Source organism: Pelecanus crispus, chromosome 13 (genome assembly GCF_030463565.1).
Source record: "Pelecanus crispus isolate bPelCri1 chromosome 13, bPelCri1.pri, whole genome shotgun sequence".
NCBI lineage: Eukaryota > Metazoa > Chordata > Aves > Pelecaniformes > Pelecanidae > Pelecanus > Pelecanus crispus.
The window spans coordinates 25,313,475-25,330,103 of NC_134655.1; the positions used below are offsets into that span (position 1 = coordinate 25,313,475).

Here is a 16,629-nt window from a genome sequence, read left to right on the forward strand (position 1 = left end):
TAAACCATGCTGAAGGTTTATTACTAAAGGCAGAGAGGAACAGAGGTTCTGAAGTGTTAATGTTTCTTGCTCCTTTTCAGCTTCTGTTTAAAGATAGCAATGTCATAATAACTTTTAAATTTCACCAGGAAAATGGGTATCGGGATGATGATAGTTAACATGCCAAATACTGCAGCTAAGGCTGCCGTCACTTGGCCAACTGTGGTGAGAGGGATAATATCTCCATAGCCCACTGTAGTGAGTGTGATCAAAGCCCACCAGAAGCAAACAAGAATGTCGGTGAAGTGCAGCTCCCCTGTGTAGGAGGGATGGCTACCCAGTAACTCCCCATAGAAAAAGAGAGAGCCAAAGAAGAGGGTCTCAAAGGCCAAAATCATCAGCAGGATGCAAATCTCCCTAAGGACAGACTTGAGGGTGTAGCACAGAACCCTGAGGATCAGTGGCGTTTCTATCAGCTTGGATATCTTCAGGAGTTTGAGGAGATAGACAATGCGAACAAAGCCCAACCAAAGCCCCAGGCTTGGCATTCTCTGAATCTGCCCAGCCACAAAGAGTTCAATATAAACTGGGAAGAGGGAGAGGAAGTCAACCACGTTCAGGGGATTTTGGAAGAACAACTTCTTGTCTGGGCAGAAACAAAATCGCACAGAGAACTCAAAAGTAAACCAGAGGACACAGAAAAGCTCCAGATGAAGTAAGTAGGCAGCCTGGTGGTAATAGGGTTCACGGTCGTCATGGGAGACGTCAGAATAGCCAACAGAGGTGAAGTTAGCAGTAAAGAACTCAAACTGAGCCTTGGTCTCCTCACAGAATATGATGACAATTCCAACGATGAACAGCAGAGAAACAAAAGCCAAGCACTGCAGAGGGAGGAAAGGGCACACATGCAATTAGTCCAACAAACAAGTATCGCATAACCTCACTGCCCCACCACAACCCCAAGATCCCCTCCCCAGGCACAGTACAATCCCAGACTAAGCTTTCTCAAATCACCATTGTTTTGCTCACATGGAGTGCATTTTCTCCTTCCAGATTTGAAAAATAATAGAGAAGATTGGAGTCAAAGAATAAACCACCTGAACTCTACATCAGAGTTTGTAAGGAAGGGGAAATGTCTGACAGCTGGAGTAACACGGACAGACTCACACTGAGGGCTTCTTCAGCACTAAAAGTTGGCTCCAGAAATACCAGCAGCACAGAAAACATCCTCTGCAATCTCTGACTTGCGTTTGTTGTTCTGCATGCCTGACATTTTAAAGAGGCACAGAGCATGCATTTTGTACAGAGAACAGGGAGAAGAGGAGGAGAGAAGGAGGTGTCTGTTCATGAGAAGAGAGAATTCTTATCAAAGCTGTGAAGCCATTAGCATTTTTCATGGACCCAATCCAGTAATCCCAAAGGACACAGGCTGTGTCCATCTCCACATATTACCTTAGCACTGAAAGAGGAAAAGGGTTTTTCGAATATAGACCAAATCTTTGGCTGCCACCTGGTTCGCCAGCTGAAATCCCTTCTTTGTGTCTGGACTATGAGGCACTGGTCATCAGTCTGTTCATTTTCATCCCAAATGTTAAACTCCTCTGGCTGCACCTCTTTGTTATTCAGCTTCAGCCAGCAGCAGGATGCTAGCTGTGTCTCATTTATTTCCCAGAAAGCCAGCTCTTCTTCTAAGACAGACCTACAGGTATCAATGGGGCAGTGGAAATGTTTGGTCCTGTAATAGTTCAACACGTAGCTGAAGATCTCGGCATTCCTATCAAAAAAGAACTCTTTGGTGGTGGGATCGTAGTCATAGATGCTTGCGGCATGGGGGTCTGTTAGGCTGCACAGCTTGGTCCCTGGGAAGGTCTGGAGGGTGCTGCTGTAGGTCTCATATCTGACTCCCCCAATATTCAGGATGATTTTTTCCTTGGAGCCTTCCATCTGTGAAGGAGGAGGGAGGTGCAAGTCCTCATAGGCTCTTGTTTATCTTCAGCCAAAAAAAGAGAACACCACAAATTAAAAGAAGTAAAGAAAGTTTTGGACCAGGAAGGTTTTCCAGGGTACCTCATTCCAGTGCTTTTAAAGCACTTTCTGTACCTGAAACCTGCATCTCCAGTAGGGAGGAAGGCACTTCTGCCATTCCCATCATGTTCAGTGCCTGTTCCTAGACTCTGCTCTGTGGCCATATTGTCTGAGCACTTTTCAGGAGATGCACCAAACAAAATGACAAGCATCTGGTATGCATTGCTCTGTCTCTCAGCTTCTCCCCATGGGGACAGAGCACACAGTCCAGAGTCTGTTTCACCAGATTTGTTCACATACTGTAGATAATCACTGCAATACACTCATTTGAGGTAAAGTTCTCATTCCCAAGACATTCCTTCCACTATCTCTCCCCTTGTCTAGTTCTTCCATCTCTGCCCCCAATTTCTTTCTCCACAAGCAGTTTCTTGCAGAGACTTCCATGTGCCAAAGACATAAAAGAGTCAGCAACAGCTTATTCTCCAAACAAGTCTTTAAACATAATCTCCTGTGTTCAGCCTGACATAACAAGTTCCACAAGAGACCCTGCTGCCTGGTGGGAACATTTTAGGTTGTCTGAGTTATGCTTTTACCTTGAGTCTTCCCTGTACAGAGTCCCACTGAGGCAAATCACCTTTCCCTCTGCAGGAAGCGGCTCCTTACCTGGGATCTGTATGCAGGATTCCTGGACTAGACAGAAATGCAGAACAACACACTGCCTCCTCCTTCAGGGCTGGCTGACTTCTCAGAATAGCACCAGAACCTGCTGCCAAGGCCTCTGGCATTGGAAAACATGTTCAGTTGCTTATTTCCTGTAATATATCCCCTGTTTTGCTCTTCAAAATCCAACATGTCTGGGAGAAGCTCGAGCCCTGCTTTATGAACATTATTCTAAGAGGGGAGGGAAACCAAGGATCTCTGCAGCCTCAGGAGCACATAGGAGAGGTGCAGAATAGGGGCAGGATGTTCTTGAGAACGAGACCAGGGCTGTCTTTCACCCACACGTATCCACTTCTGTCTGTGCCCCTCTATTTCCCCTCCTCTATTCCTACACGATTCCATCCAACCTTCTCTTATGCCCTGCATTTCTAGTTCTGGCTCTTCTCTTCTTGTAACAGAGCAAGCCTACCTTTCCTGCTTGGACTCTCTTACCCAGAAATGGCTGCTCAGTGTGCTGAGACCACGCACACAGAAATTCCAGTTGTCCCTCCTCCCTTTTTTGCAGAAAGTGCTGAGCATGGGAGTCACAGGTCACTTCTGCAACAAACCTTTCCCTCCAGGATCAGCAGGGAAACAAGCCCTGCACCAGGGGAGATTCCCAGAAGTAAAGAACTGTAAACAGCACCTCCTTCAGCTTTATCAGAAAAGGCTGGAAGCTGCAGCTTGGTCACACACTCACGGCACAAGAGAATTACTGCCCATCTGCTGTCCTTGACAATACCAACATGTGTGAGGCTTGATGCAGCTTCACCCTAAAACTTCTGCTAACTTATTCGAGAGCAGGACTGAGCATAAGGACTAAAAATGTGCAGGCATTCCTTAGTACTTGCTGCACAGGAATCCACACAGCGTGATTCTAGGCAGGTTAGATTAAGTCAGCACCCAGCAAATCTGGAGTTACGTTATTGGCCTCCATTGCCTAGCTCTCTAAAGAGCACAGTGTTTTTTGAGATCCCAGCTAAACTTGCCTTTATCTGCTTAGAAAGCCAGATACCTCTTGCTCAAACATAACAATCCCCATGTGAGAAATGAGCCAAGAAGTGCCATTTCATATTCTTACCTTGGTGCTATTGCAGCAACTCTGCAACCAGAAGAAAGGAGAAGAGACTGGGAAGAACAGAGACAAATTCAGTGAAAACAGGATGTTCAATGGCTAGTCTCCAAAGCTCAAGTCTCATAGATGCCAGAAAACAAAACCAGCCAATCGCACTGAAAAGATGCAGAGGCCCCTCTCCCTTGTTCCCTGCCCTATCAGCAGTCGCTCTCCCCACTCCAGAGAATAATGCTGAAACCAGAAGGCAACGACTGCCAGGCCAGATACGCTCCGACGACTCTGCCACCCACTGCTCTACGAACGATCTCAAAGGGCCACAGTGTTTGGGAAATACAAGTGTCTTAGGACCAATTAGAGATTAAACTATCAAGCCGCAGAAAGGCAGACAGAGCATGGTTCTTTCTTGGTTGTGCCTTATTCAAGTTGAGTTAAAAAATAACATAGAAAATAACAGGAGCAAACAAACCGACCAAAAAACCACCTGACCTCCCACCTTCTTGTCACACTCTCTCCTTTTTTGGTTTAACGGGCTTTTTCTTAATTTCTGGCAGACCCAAAGCTTAATCTTTTGCACCCACTGATTTCAAATGCATTTTTGTCATTGATTACTCCAGAAAGGTTGGCACATAGTTGCTAATCCCAGTCAAGACCGGCATGCTGTGTGTAAAATTTCCTTTCAGCTGACATTCCAAGGCCGTTCCTAGGTATCACCTCTGCTTACTTCAAACTCTCAGGAAAGAAAGTAGGAAAAGGAATTTCCTTGTTCCCAGCAAGAGCAAGACTATTCAGGAAGGCTCTGGGGGCTTCCTTTTCAGTTATACAAACAAAAAGCAGATTCACATCTGTTTAGAGGAAGTAGTATCACAGCTCACCTGCTCCATTTTTCATTTTAATCCACTACCTACATTACCCTGACACACTGAAATATCTTTTATTTCAAAAAACAGGTTTTCCATTTAACCCTTTTACCTAGATAGCAGTCTGGTTCTTCGCTCCTCATTGGCACTTCACCTGCAGGTGCAAGTAACCTCACTCACCCTACCATCCAGATTCCCAAAGTACTGCAGGGACACCACAGACAATCCTGGCCTCTTCTCTCAGCCAACGCTACAGCAAGGCTGCAGAAACCAGAACGGCGAATTGCTGCCAATCTTGTGCGGGATGTTCTGGGCAAGAAGCCATCTCTGCCCAATGCTGCACCGAGCACCCTCATAGCCAGACATCACAAGCGCAGCAACAGCACGAGCATAATTCCCCACAGATCCAGACCCCGAAAGCATGTGAAATCTATGCTGGTTCAGTCCTTGCTCTCTTCCATCTCTGTAACAGACACCAAACTCTTCACATCTGTCTCCCTCTCCACAGAGAGTAAGAATGAAAAATACTCCTTTTAATTTCTGATATGTCTCTGAGGTTCTGGAAGCAGGTGATCTGATCAAGTTCGATGTACCCTTTCTGTTCCACAGCACTGCAGTATTTGCCTTTTACCTTTGCACTGCAGCTGATTTCTGAAACCCAGAAATAATCTGGCAAGCAAAATGACACATGGTGTTCCTGCTCTGAATAAGACCCTTTGATTGCAGTAAACAGCTTGTCCTTTCAGAACATTTTTTAAGCAGATGAAAAGTGCAACTCCATTTCCAGAGAACAGGGCCTTATTCCAAGTTTTCTCCCTGCCTCGGATCTTCTGAGAATTCACTTTCACTGCATGAGGCACTGCGGGAGTTTGGCAATGAATGTCAGATCTGTTCCTTCAACCTTACACTTCTTGAGTAATGAAACTCTTGTTTCAATTTGGCTTGCATTTATTAACACCAGCGAACAAGGTAGACTTGGGGGGGGGGGGGCGAGATTGAAGCTGTAATGAGCTGCGGCATTTTTAAAGATGGTATTTTAACAGAACTCATTCAGCATTTCTTTCCCAAAGTCTCTGGTATTTAATAAAATAAGTATTTTGTACAGGGCAGAAGTTCTATAATCTTTTCCTGTTCACTCATATTCAGATGCACATGGTCTCAACTATGCACTCAGGCATACTCATGTTAGTGTAAATTAGGGGGGGCTCCGTTAACTGCATTTGCGCTAGAATGTAAGAGGAGTTTTAGCTCTCCAGCGTAAGCATTTCTTAGAGAATGTTCATAAAAAGCAAGTGAGGATTATTAACAGTTTTGCAAACAAAACCTTGCTTCAGAATATTGAACAAAAAAGCTTAAGCTGTCCTGAAGTGCCGACAGCCTTGGGGAAAGACCAAGTAAGTGCTGGAGGTAGCACCAGAACCTACAGGCTTAGCTTTTCTACTAGCAAAACCAGCGTTAAGTAGCTTCTGTGGCCTTCCACCTCCAGTGCTTTTTTCCCATCTTCTATTTCAGATCTACCTCCCCTCTGACCTCTAACACAAGCGTATTCCTGGGATAATGCAAACAATCAGTGAAAAGAGAAGGTTTTTTAAAAAAAGCCTCCAAAAATGAGGTGATTTACAGCCCAGATCATTTGTGGATCCAGCCTACTGCAAAAACCTGTAAAATGTTGCAACCGGCAAGAAGAGCAGTCGGCTCTCCCGCACGCGCGGACACACCCAGCCAGGGCGGGGGGCTGTGAAGCACCCGAGCGCAGCCCGCCGCCGCGGCTAGGGGCGCCGCTCCCGCCCTCGCCCCTCAGGCCCATGGCGGGCGCTGCCTGCCCACAGCGCCCAGTTCAGCAAGGCCCGCAGGTCCGGCGTGAAGGCCTGCGCCACCCCCCGCCCTCACCCCTCGGTGTTCCACCGCCCCCCGCCCCGCCCTGAAGCCCTCTGGCCACCCTTCCCCAGCCCACCCCGCCCTCTTCGCCACGGCCCCACGCACATCCCACCGCCCCTCCGCCCCCCCAGCTCCTCAGGGGGAGCACACGGCTCTTCCGCACCGCCCCCGAGGCGCCCGAGCCCCTTCCTTCTGGCGGCCCCCGAGGCGCCCGAGCCCCTTCCTTCTGGCCGCGGCCCGCAGGCCCTGCAGGGACTCGCTGCTGGGGACCCCCTACGCTCTGGCAGGCGAGTCCCGCAGCACGCGGGCCCAGAACCCCCGCGGGCTCACAACGCGCCCCGCGGCCCCATCGCCCCCTTCAGCCCCACCGCCCCGGAAGCGACCCCGCCCCAGGGCGGGGAGCGGAAGCTCGGGGCGGGCTGGGCGCAGGCGCGGCGGGCCGCGGCATGGCGGGCGGCGGGCTGGCGGGCCGCGACGCAGCGGGCGGCGGCCGCGGCCGGCGGTGTTTGTCCCCGGCCCGCAAGCGGCCCAAGCCGCTGCGGACCGTGGTGGCGTGGCGGGGCCGGGCGGAGTGGGACCAGGTGATGGTGGGGCTGTACTGCGGCGACAGCCGGCTGCAGCAGGAAGCGCTGGACCGGGTCTCGGCCTGGAAGAGTCGGTACGGGCGGCACAGTACGGGCAGGCTGCGCGCCGCGGCCTGCGGGGCCGGCGCTGCCTTCTGGGCCGCCTCCTCCGCCCCTGGAGCGGCCCTGCCGGGCCTCCGCCCCGGGCCGCTCCCGACGCTCTCAGGCTTGGGCCCGGAGGGCGCCCGCAGCTCCCCGGTGCTGCCCCGCGGCCGAGGTTGTGTGTGCGGGTCGCCGGCGCTGCCGGGCAGGCACCTCCGTCTGGCAGGGCGCCTTCGTCGTGCGGCAGCCTCGGGGCGCGCAGCGCAGGCCGGGAGCGGGCCCGGCCCCTGGGCACCGGGGAGGCAGAACCCTGCGTGCCCGCAGCTTCACAGACCAGTTTCTCAAGGCAGAATGCTGCAGTGAGCGTATGCAGGGCCCCCAAATCGCCTCACTCGGTTTGTGTTGCCCCCGCTGCATCCGTACGCAAGGCCAGTCTAGGTACAGCATCTTGTATTGTGTATGTGCTTAGCATATCAGTTAGTACTCATAACATATGTTTAGGCGTAGCCATGTAATCACTGTTCCACATAAAAGCCATCTGGAAAGAGCCTTTGATGCTGTCTCTCTGCATACCATTTCTCAGGCTGTTGTGTACCGCAGAGCGCAAAAAGTAGCTGGAAAGCCGTGTTTTTTGCAGAGGGAGTGTATTCTTGTGAGACTGCTCACCTGTTCTTCTCTAGGTATGGTCTCAAAATGCCTCTTGCAGTGGATTGCACCGCTGAACTGATTTGTTGCAAGGTCCTGGATTCATCTGGCAGACTGAAGTCGCATGAGCTCATCCTGTCTTACGGGCTGGCTCTTGTAAGGTAGGGCTGTGTGCTGTGAGAGAGACCTGGGCAGACAGCATTATTCAGCTGTGTAATTTCACTTTGTGTCTCTGGGACCACAGTGTTGTACAGCATGTGGGGGATTTCTCTCTGGGGTTCCAACTTTCTCTGCAGCTCTTGATAGTAATTTATCTTTTGTGTAACTTGCATGCAGGTTTGTCAACTTGATCACAGAAAGGAAACAGAAAATGGTCAGCATTCCTCTGAGACAATTAGCCAAAGAGGTACATATTTAATGAGAGTTACTCGATAACTTATGTATATGCATTGTCCACTAACAGCACGGGGTGGAGGGAGTTGTGGGGCATCGTTCTTTTGTAACCAAAACAATGCATATAGATGCCGGTTCTTTCCAACTGCAAAGTTTTAAAGAGGCTTGATGTGACTAGATGTAAAACTTTGTTCTTTAAAGTCAGATTAGGAGTAACAAAGGCTGATGATCATTAAAGCATTTTGAATCATGTGTGATCAAAAGTCTTGATTTACTTGTAAATAGTCCCACTTGACATATACACCACACATTTTTGATTCTTTGCTGCTGAGATATGGAAAAAGAGCTAAATCTGTGATTTATGAATTCTCATCTTTGACAAGCACAGTTATACTACATAAAAAGCACCTACATGTGCAGGCATTTTCACCTCGTGTGTCTCCCCTGAAGTGGGCTTGTCTGCTTCTGTGTGGAGGGGGGAAGGTTCAAGGTGTAATTGTAGTAGCAGGACCAGTTTGAGTCCTTTTATTGCCAGCTGCACTGAGCATCATATCTGGGTCTGAACAGCAAGTTTTGAAAGTGAAGAACAGACAGTATTTGAGACTCTGTTATATATGCAGCCTTGTCTGGGGCCCCTATGTGAGAATGATTAATTTTTTTTTTTTTTTGTGGGTTTTTAAGAATGGTGCTGCTTCTCATATTTTAAAACTCATCAAGCTTAAAAATAGAGGTCTTTCATAGTTAAAGTTAGTTGTCCTTAGGAAAGTTGAAAAAAATTGCATGCAACTTAGAGTGTGTATGATTTGAGTATTATATATGATATGATTTGCATATTTGATTATATGAACTGTCATCCAGAATGTTTCATCAGTTTAAATATAATTTAACTGCTTCTTAGTATCTCATTAAATTGTACATAGCACCTCTGTCTAAAAAGACCTCTGTTGTTGCAAGTAACGTTGAAGAGCTTAAACTGTAAACTCCCAAGTTTGTATGGATCCCAGGCCACAGGAGGAGCGGGATCAGAGATGAGGGGATCTCCTTGAAGTGGGAAGCTGGGGGACTGGGGTGCGGGAATGGCCTGGAAGAGGCTGTTCCCACCCAGGCAGAGGTTCTCTGCAGCCTTGCAGGGCTGCATACAGTTGTGGTGTGATGCAGTAGGAACTGTGGGGTAACGCCCGTGGCTGTTCTTCCAGGTGGATATCCCCATCTGGGTTGTGGATCTCCGTCACGAGCTGACCCACGGGAAGCTGCCACGGCTGGCCCTGTGCCGCAAGGGTGAGTGCTGCTGGCAGGCAGCATTGGGAGGGCACGGCCCGAGATGCGCTCGAGGCGGCGATGCCAGTGCCGCAGGCCCTGAGAGGAGCACCCCTCCCTCCATTTTGGGGCACTGCAGGGCAGGCAACGGGCTCGTCCTGGCAGGGAGAGTTGTGTTGTGAGACACCGGGAGGGTTTGCCACTGCCCTGTGGGGGTAGCCGAGCTGTGTTCCGTGGCTCCGGGCTGTGGTGCGTCACGGGGCAGGTGTTCAGATACTTTCTCCTTCCCCTGAAAAAAATACTGAAAACAATAGTTCGGCCCTCTTGCTTCCTTACAGCACATGAATTTCACCTCAGGGAAAGAGGTAAATGCTTTTCCTGATGGTTTAGAGATACCTGAGACTCTTAAAAAATCCCATTTATGGAGAAATGCAGTAGGTACTGCGAGCCTGAGTGAATGACCAGTTCACGGCATTTGAAGGGATTCGTGGGAATTTTGGGTTGCGCACTGAGGAGCCAGTTAAATAACCTTCAGCAGGGTCCTTAAATTGAGTTGGGTAGCGAAATGGTGATGGGAGAAAAGGGGTTTTCTTTCTGGTTTATCTGTGTATGCCTAGTGTAGTCTCTGCACAAAAATTTGTTATTGTTATAGACACTATGTCGATCATGGTGATACTAAAGAATTGAGTCATTTTCTCATCAAAATACCACTGCTGGACTTCGTTTCTGCTTATATTTGGCACAGCTTGAGCGAGGTGCAGCACTGTAGCAGTGTCCAATCTTTTTTGTTGCCAAAAAGACAGTGAGTGGGTGTTACCAGGCCTGTGATACTGGGTTATGAGAGGGGTTTTGTTGTGGGGTGTTTTTGTTGTTTTTTTTTAAAACTTGTTCACCTTTTCATTAATGGAGTTGTATGTGATTTCAGGGTTCATAACTTGTTAACAGCATTTCTTTTCACAATGCAAGTTAGCAGTGTGCCACCTTTTTTTTTTTTTTTTCCAGTAACAAATAAAACCTCACCGAGAAGAGAATGTTTTCTATTCTCCCTTAGGTTGTGATGTTGTGCTGGACTGGCTATGAAAGACGTATTGGAGCCGTCAGCTAGGCAATAACTTGTGTGAAGAAAGTGAGGATGAGGAAGAGGAGCAGGAAGAGGTGGAAGCAAATGCAGAGTTGGACAATGATGCATGGGAGATTCAAACCCCACAGCATGAGGCCTGTCAGAAACACAAGGAATTCCATGGTAGGTGTCCCTATGGCAGATTCAAGGGTTAGGTATGTCCCATGCTAGAGAAAGCAGTTTAAAAGTGTCATCTTCTAGCCCTGACGGTGCATAAAGATATACCTTCAGCTCAGGTTTTGGGATTTCTCTTTGGACCTTGGTGGATTCTTGGGGTGACCAACTTTTTTGGGATTAGCTCATTGAATTCATAGCATAAAATTTTTTACTTCTATTGAATATGCAGTATCCTAATCAGGAGCAACAGTTATACTGGGATGGTTTAGGACCAAGCCTTGTAAAAATTATTAGTAGTGTCTTGACAGCCACATTTTTGGTATTGAGGCCACTGCTGACAAAGATGCTATGGTCCTTTTATAGCCCTCAAAACTCTGTAGATTCATGACTTGAGCAAGAGCAGGATAAAGGCAGTTCAGCCAGTTTCAAAATACTTTGCGTGTGGACATAAAAATCACTAGCTGCCAATAGTATTAAAAAAAAAAAAAAATCTTAAGTAACTCAACCTGGACATAATCTAAGATATAAAGTGCAAAACAGTGGGAAAACTTTAGTAAACTCTTCCAGTGGTTGCTTTTCCATCACCAGAAGTCTTTGAACCCAAAATAAGGAGCTTTTCTCAAGGTGGATTTCTAGTTTGAATGACTTACTGGAGGAAGCAGGAGTTCAGATTAGGTGGCTGGTCTGTGAGTTTGAGGCATGTGAGGTATCAAACAGTACCTCAAAGAGTAAAACCAGTCAGTCATAATTTTTTTCTGATGAAACATGGCATGCTTATGGGGAGTAACTCACCCAATAGATTACAGCAGTCCAATTTAAGGTCCAGAGAGCGTGCAGAAATGCTGAAGTGACTCTTATTGCTCCCTGGAAGGTCACACGAGGTGACTATAATGATCTTTCCGGCTTTAGGATTTATGGATTTGTTGCAAGTCTTTTCTAGATTCCAGAAAATATTAGCTAATTTGTTGAGCATTTTGAGTTTAATACAGAATTTATTGGAACAGTCCAAACCTAGAGGCAGTACTAAACTTTGGAACGCAGCAGCACTTACCACTTTTCTTGTCAGCATGTATGTCTGGGCTTCTGTCTGACTTCATTGGATGAGAATCAAGCATGTGCTATTCCTTCTCCATGGCTACCCTAAAGAAAAAAAAAAAAAGAACACCCCACGCCCAGTTGCTGAAAGAGAGAACCACAGGATGGTACAGTAGATTCTGTGATTTATGTGTCCAGTGTAATAGAAAGGCAACGGTGTATCAGTCCTACAGTTCAAATGCATCTGAAGCTTTATCGAGCTGATACTGGGTGGTGGGCATCCTGATAGCAGGTGACAATGGCACCTGAATGGTGAAGTATTTTGAAAGATGGTGCTATTGCAGGTACAGTAAAAGTGGTCCACAGACAGAAAAAGACCTTTCGTGTAGATGGTAAATTAAAGTTTAATAAAGTCCAATAAGGATACAGTTGATTTGTGAATAGCCACAGTGCTGTTGCAATAGGTTTAAAATGCAAGTATAAGGAATACAAATATGCGTCAGAACATCAACTGCCTATGGGAACAATTTTTTCCTAAACTGATCTATTTAGGGTTGTTGGTTTTTTTTGTTTTTTTTGGTTTTTTTTTTGTTTTTTGGGGTTTTTTTGAGCTCTCTGGATTTATCCAACTTGGCTGTCTTTGGCCCCTGTTAGTGATAAAATACTGAACTCCTGGTTCAACCCCACATGATAAAATTTATGTTGCTGGAAAAGTCTGGGAGCTGTAGGAGTCCTCGGAGTGTTGTCCAAATCAGAATTTGTTACTTCAGTTGACTCATGTCTTCCTTGAGTGTATATTCAGCAGAACTAAGCAGCTTGCCCAGATACAAAATTCCCTCTTTAAACTATATATTTATGTTTATTTCTAGAAAAAGTCAGAGATGTGCTGATAGCCTACAAGACTGAGCAGTTCCGGGTAAGTGCAGTCTGATCATCAGCATTTTAGTTCTTCTCATTTCCTACTTGGGGCAATAAGTCTTCTCCTCATTCTTGCCCAAATGGAAGAACTGGTGCTCTTGGCCAGGCCTTATTTTGAAATACCTGTGTGGTAGCACAACTAAGTTGCTGTGCCAGGAACTGATTTCATATAACTGCAGGGATCCCTCTTTTCTCCCTGTAGCGTCCTCCCACAGCTAGAATCTGCCAGAAGCATCAGTGATGCAGAAGTGATACTTGTGTCGGTGCTGCAGAGGTGGCAGTACGGCAGTGTCCACAGTACCACCACCGCTTGCCAGGTTGCGTACTCTCGCCTAAAGCAGTACTGCCATCTAGTGCGTAGCCCACAGGGGACCTGTGACTGCTGCGTGTGCAGAGGGAGGCTTGGTTAGTTCCTTGTTCAGACGTCTCTGCTACTGTTGTCATGCATGGCTTACCAAAGTAAAGCTTCACTGCAGAGAACAAACAAATTGAGCTGTGATGGTTTCTAATGCGAGCGCTTTGTTCGTGTTTATAAATGAGATGTGTACTTGCTGGAGATCCCAAGTCTTCCTTGTCCAGGTGGATAGTGCTCAGTTTGATTTCATTCATCCTAGTGCCTCTGGAAATTGAGACCTGTCATTCAGAAGTCACTAGCCCATGTTTTCTATCATCCATTGTGTATTTTTGCAGTGGCCCAGTGACTGAGGTGCTGCAGTTCAGATTTGTGAATAATTTGCCCCAGAAATGTCTCTCTTCTCGGCTTCCCTTTCTTAATAATGGGACAATTCTTAAGATGTGTTGAGAGCTGGGCTACAGACCCTGTAAAATGTCTTTTGACCTCACCAACATACTGTTTTTATTGGGGAGCTGTTCTCACTTTATTTCGATTAATATCATTAGGAGCTAAGGGAGAAAGCGTGCTAACATTCCAGTGAAGTGTAGACTTAATAAGCAATGAGAACTAGAGTCAGGAATTTTATTGAAAATGAACATCCAGTTTCCTTCGTTGTCTTGGTTTTGGAGCATATAATGTGATTCTCCTTTGTTCGTGCTTCCCTTTCCATAGTTGGTACTGGCTTATTTTGTAAGTTTTGCATTGCATCGTAAAGGAGACAAATTGATTATATGTGGTGAGTGACCTCTTAACATATTAACTGAACAGAGGGAAGTATTTCAAACTGAATAGGAAAATGCAGCTTTGAAATTTAAACTGGCCAGGGTTGAATGGGGGAAAGCAGTAGTCAGTCAATTGCTAAAGAGTAATTTCAAAACTTTTGTTTTGAAGCTCATGTGAAACTGTCCTTATCCCATCAAAATGGTGTAAATACTAGCTGAAGAGTAAACTCTTATGTTTTATGCCCCAGTTTAATTGAATGCTGCATTCTGTGCTTTTGGAATTTCTCTGCTCACCCTGTAAGGCTGCCTTTCTAGTGAATGATTTCAAGTGGTGCACTTTTAAGTCTGTCAGCTGTGACAAAATACAGCTGAATTGTGGAAAAATGAATGCTCTGTAGATCCATGTGTTGTGGATATAGCTTCTTTTAACATATAATTTTTGCCACTCTGAGATACACTGAGTAAGGGTGGGCAAAGGGCTTGCCAAGATCTGTCAGTGGCAAGGAGTGTTACTCCTTATGGCTGATAACCTGCAAGTTCTTAACTGAAGTTTGTCTTTAATAAAAAAAATTTAATACTACTTTTGTGCTTTAATAACTATTGCCGGTAATTTGAAAGGATGCAAGCATATTGGTCTTTTGTTGGCCTCTGAAACTCTGTTCTGTACAACAGTAGACCTGTAATTTAAAACTGATTGTAGCTGATAAAGTCTCTGAAATTTAGAAATGGATTGAAAAAAATGACATGAGCTTGTTCTTGTGCATACAAATAATTTCTTAACCATGACAGCAATTGACTGTTCCAAATATCAAATAAATACTACCTGAAGCTTTTTTAGGCTTATATTTAAACACTTGCAGTGGATTGGCATAGCAAGAGTGGCACAGTATCTTTGCTAGTCTCCCTGTATAAATGTATAGTCTGTCTCTAATCTTTTTCATATAAGGAGAATCACTTATACCTAAGTCATCTTTATAACAGTGTAACTACAGTCTCTGATCCAGATACTTCTCTAGCTATTTTCGTAACTACTTATTATACATAAAAGTTCATATAAATCTGTAAAGTGTAAACTAGGCCAAAATAAGCTCTGACATGGGGGCTGTGTACTTTGTTGTCTGATGGTTCATACGGGTGGGCTAGGGGTTCTTTAGTCACTTCAGGTCATGTCTCTATACTTGATTTGCCATCTAAAGTATCTTTTGCATGCAGTGGTAGCTTTGCATATATCAGTTAAGAGAGCTAATCCCAGTCCTGAAAATGATACTTTGGTTTTCAAGTCTCATTTTACATTACATTCCTACCTGGCAGGAAAGATAATTTTTTCTTTTCTTTCAGTAGTTACTGTCTTCCAAAAAGAATCTGCTAGATACTTGTTGGTGATGCAACATCCTTCACGCCAATATTTTGTAGAAGGTGGTGATGGTAGAATTGGCACTTCGGTAGGTTGTGAGCATAAGTAGAAGGCATGTCTCACCTTGCTGGACAGACTCAGATAAGGTATATATCAAACCAAGAAATCACTAACTTTCAGAGGAGTACTAACCTCCAATATTCTCTCTTCCATTCCTTGTAGAAGCTGGTAGTCTGTTTCGTGTATTGCTCCTGCTCATCAGATGCTCTCAGCTGATTACAGGTTGCCTAGGTGGCTGTGTTGATTTGACATTTTGATCTACTGTATGCATAATATGACTGGCAAAGCCTTGTCCTGAGTAGGCAGCCTCATCCCCACTCCACATGTGGAGTTAATGATTCAAAAAGAGTCTGTCCTGGTTTGCGCTGAAGTCAGGGAGAGCAAGGTTTAGAACCAGAATGAGGATGCCAGGACTGTGACTCCTTGGTGCTGCTGCCTTTTTCATTCAGGCCTTTTCTAAGTATGACGTGGTTTATATTAATTTTTAATATACCCCTAGGAAGGGGAACTTTTGTGAGTTTTTTTGAACTGCTGTCGATGAAGTACATATGGTATGTGCATCTTCTCCTCATAGCAATGCCTTTCTGTTCACCATTGGAGCGTATTTTCTGTTAATGCTTGCATTTTTCCTTCATTCAGGTTATGCAGACTGTGCAGTCTCTTTCGAAGTCTCGAGAACTGTGGTCCGATTCCTCTTCAGAAGTGGACTGGATTTTGGCTCAGATCAAAGACCTGATGCAAGAGAACAGGTACATCTCTGATAAGGAACTCAGGAGAAAGGTACAGTGCAGAGCTGGGCCTGTTGCACTGCCTTTTCACCACGTTGTTCAGCTGGTCATGGAGAAAGCAATTGGTTGACTTCCTCAACGTCTTTGAAGACTGAGTTGTTAATCTGTGTTAATGAGTAACGTTTTCTGTGCCAGATGGCCTCCAGGGTGTTGTCCCTGATTTAGCTGTGCTGGCCCCAAGGCAAGTCAGCATCTTCAGTGTCTCCAAAAGCTCTCCCAACAGCCTTGTTAAATATAGTGCTTTTGGTTCACTTGCTGAGCACTGATTCTGCAAAACATGCTTGTTGTAGCCCTTGAAAGTGTGTTAAATCATGTTCTAGCAGTTCTTTGTCATCATCTTTATATGAACCACCTGTTGCCTCAGCTCATGCTATTTGTCCCATGCAGCTGCACAAAGTACATTCAACCCCAATTGTGTGGATTTCCAAAAGAATCAAGAATTTACTTCATCTATCAAATTAAATCTTCCCCCAGAATACTCAAACTTAGAATTTAGATGCTATTGACTGTATTTGCGGCCTTTGAGGCACCACTGTTTCAAAGTCGTCGTCCTCATCAAGCTGCGAAATACTATGTGCTGGGGGGTGAAGAGGGGAGCTTCATTTTTGAAACCCTTGGAATTGATGGCATATTTGAGAATACAAACAC

At 45.9% G+C, this 16,629-nt stretch overlaps 2 protein-coding genes across 2 annotated transcripts in view; one reads left to right on the forward strand and one right to left on the reverse strand.

Moving 5' to 3' along the window:
* Positions 1–56: 56 nt before the first annotated feature.
* LOC104030353 (voltage-gated potassium channel KCNC1-like) lies at positions 57–1,923 on the reverse strand. Its single transcript, XM_075720446.1, has 3 exons — positions 1,432–1,923; positions 1,147–1,245; positions 57–860 (listed from the first exon to the last, which is right to left on the reverse strand). Exons 1-3 carry the CDS (start codon positions 1,921–1,923, stop codon positions 57–59), a joined length of 1,395 nt encoding a protein of 464 aa, XP_075576561.1.
* A 5,036-nt stretch (positions 1,924–6,959) lies between these two features.
* Positions 6,960–16,629, forward strand: part of LAS1L (LAS1 like ribosome biogenesis factor) — a 34,397-nt gene continuing 24,727 nt past the window's right edge. Inside the window, 7 exon segments of the mRNA XM_075720805.1 lie at positions 6,960–7,171; positions 7,859–7,984; positions 8,160–8,229; positions 9,413–9,494; positions 10,525–10,716; positions 12,615–12,661; positions 15,833–15,942. Coding sequence (XP_075576920.1) covers positions 6,960–7,171; positions 7,859–7,984; positions 8,160–8,229; positions 9,413–9,494; positions 10,525–10,716; positions 12,615–12,661; positions 15,833–15,942 — 839 coding nt within the window.

What these genes read in the sequence shown, in the direction of transcription:
- LOC104030353 (XM_075720446.1), bottom strand. Translation starts at nt 1,923, where the DNA reads ATGGAAGGCTCCAAGGAAAAAATCATCCTGAATATTGGGGGAGTCAGA. An exon ending in TTTCCTCTTTCAGTGCTAAG is followed by an intron (nt 1,246 to 1,431) that starts GTAATATGTGGA and finishes TTAAAATGTCAG; the next exon opens with GCATGCAGAACAACAAACGC. An exon ending in GTGCTGAAGAAGCCCTCAGT is followed by an intron (nt 861 to 1,146) that starts GTGAGTCTGTCC and finishes CTCCCTCTGCAG; the next exon opens with TGCTTGGCTTTTGTTTCTCT.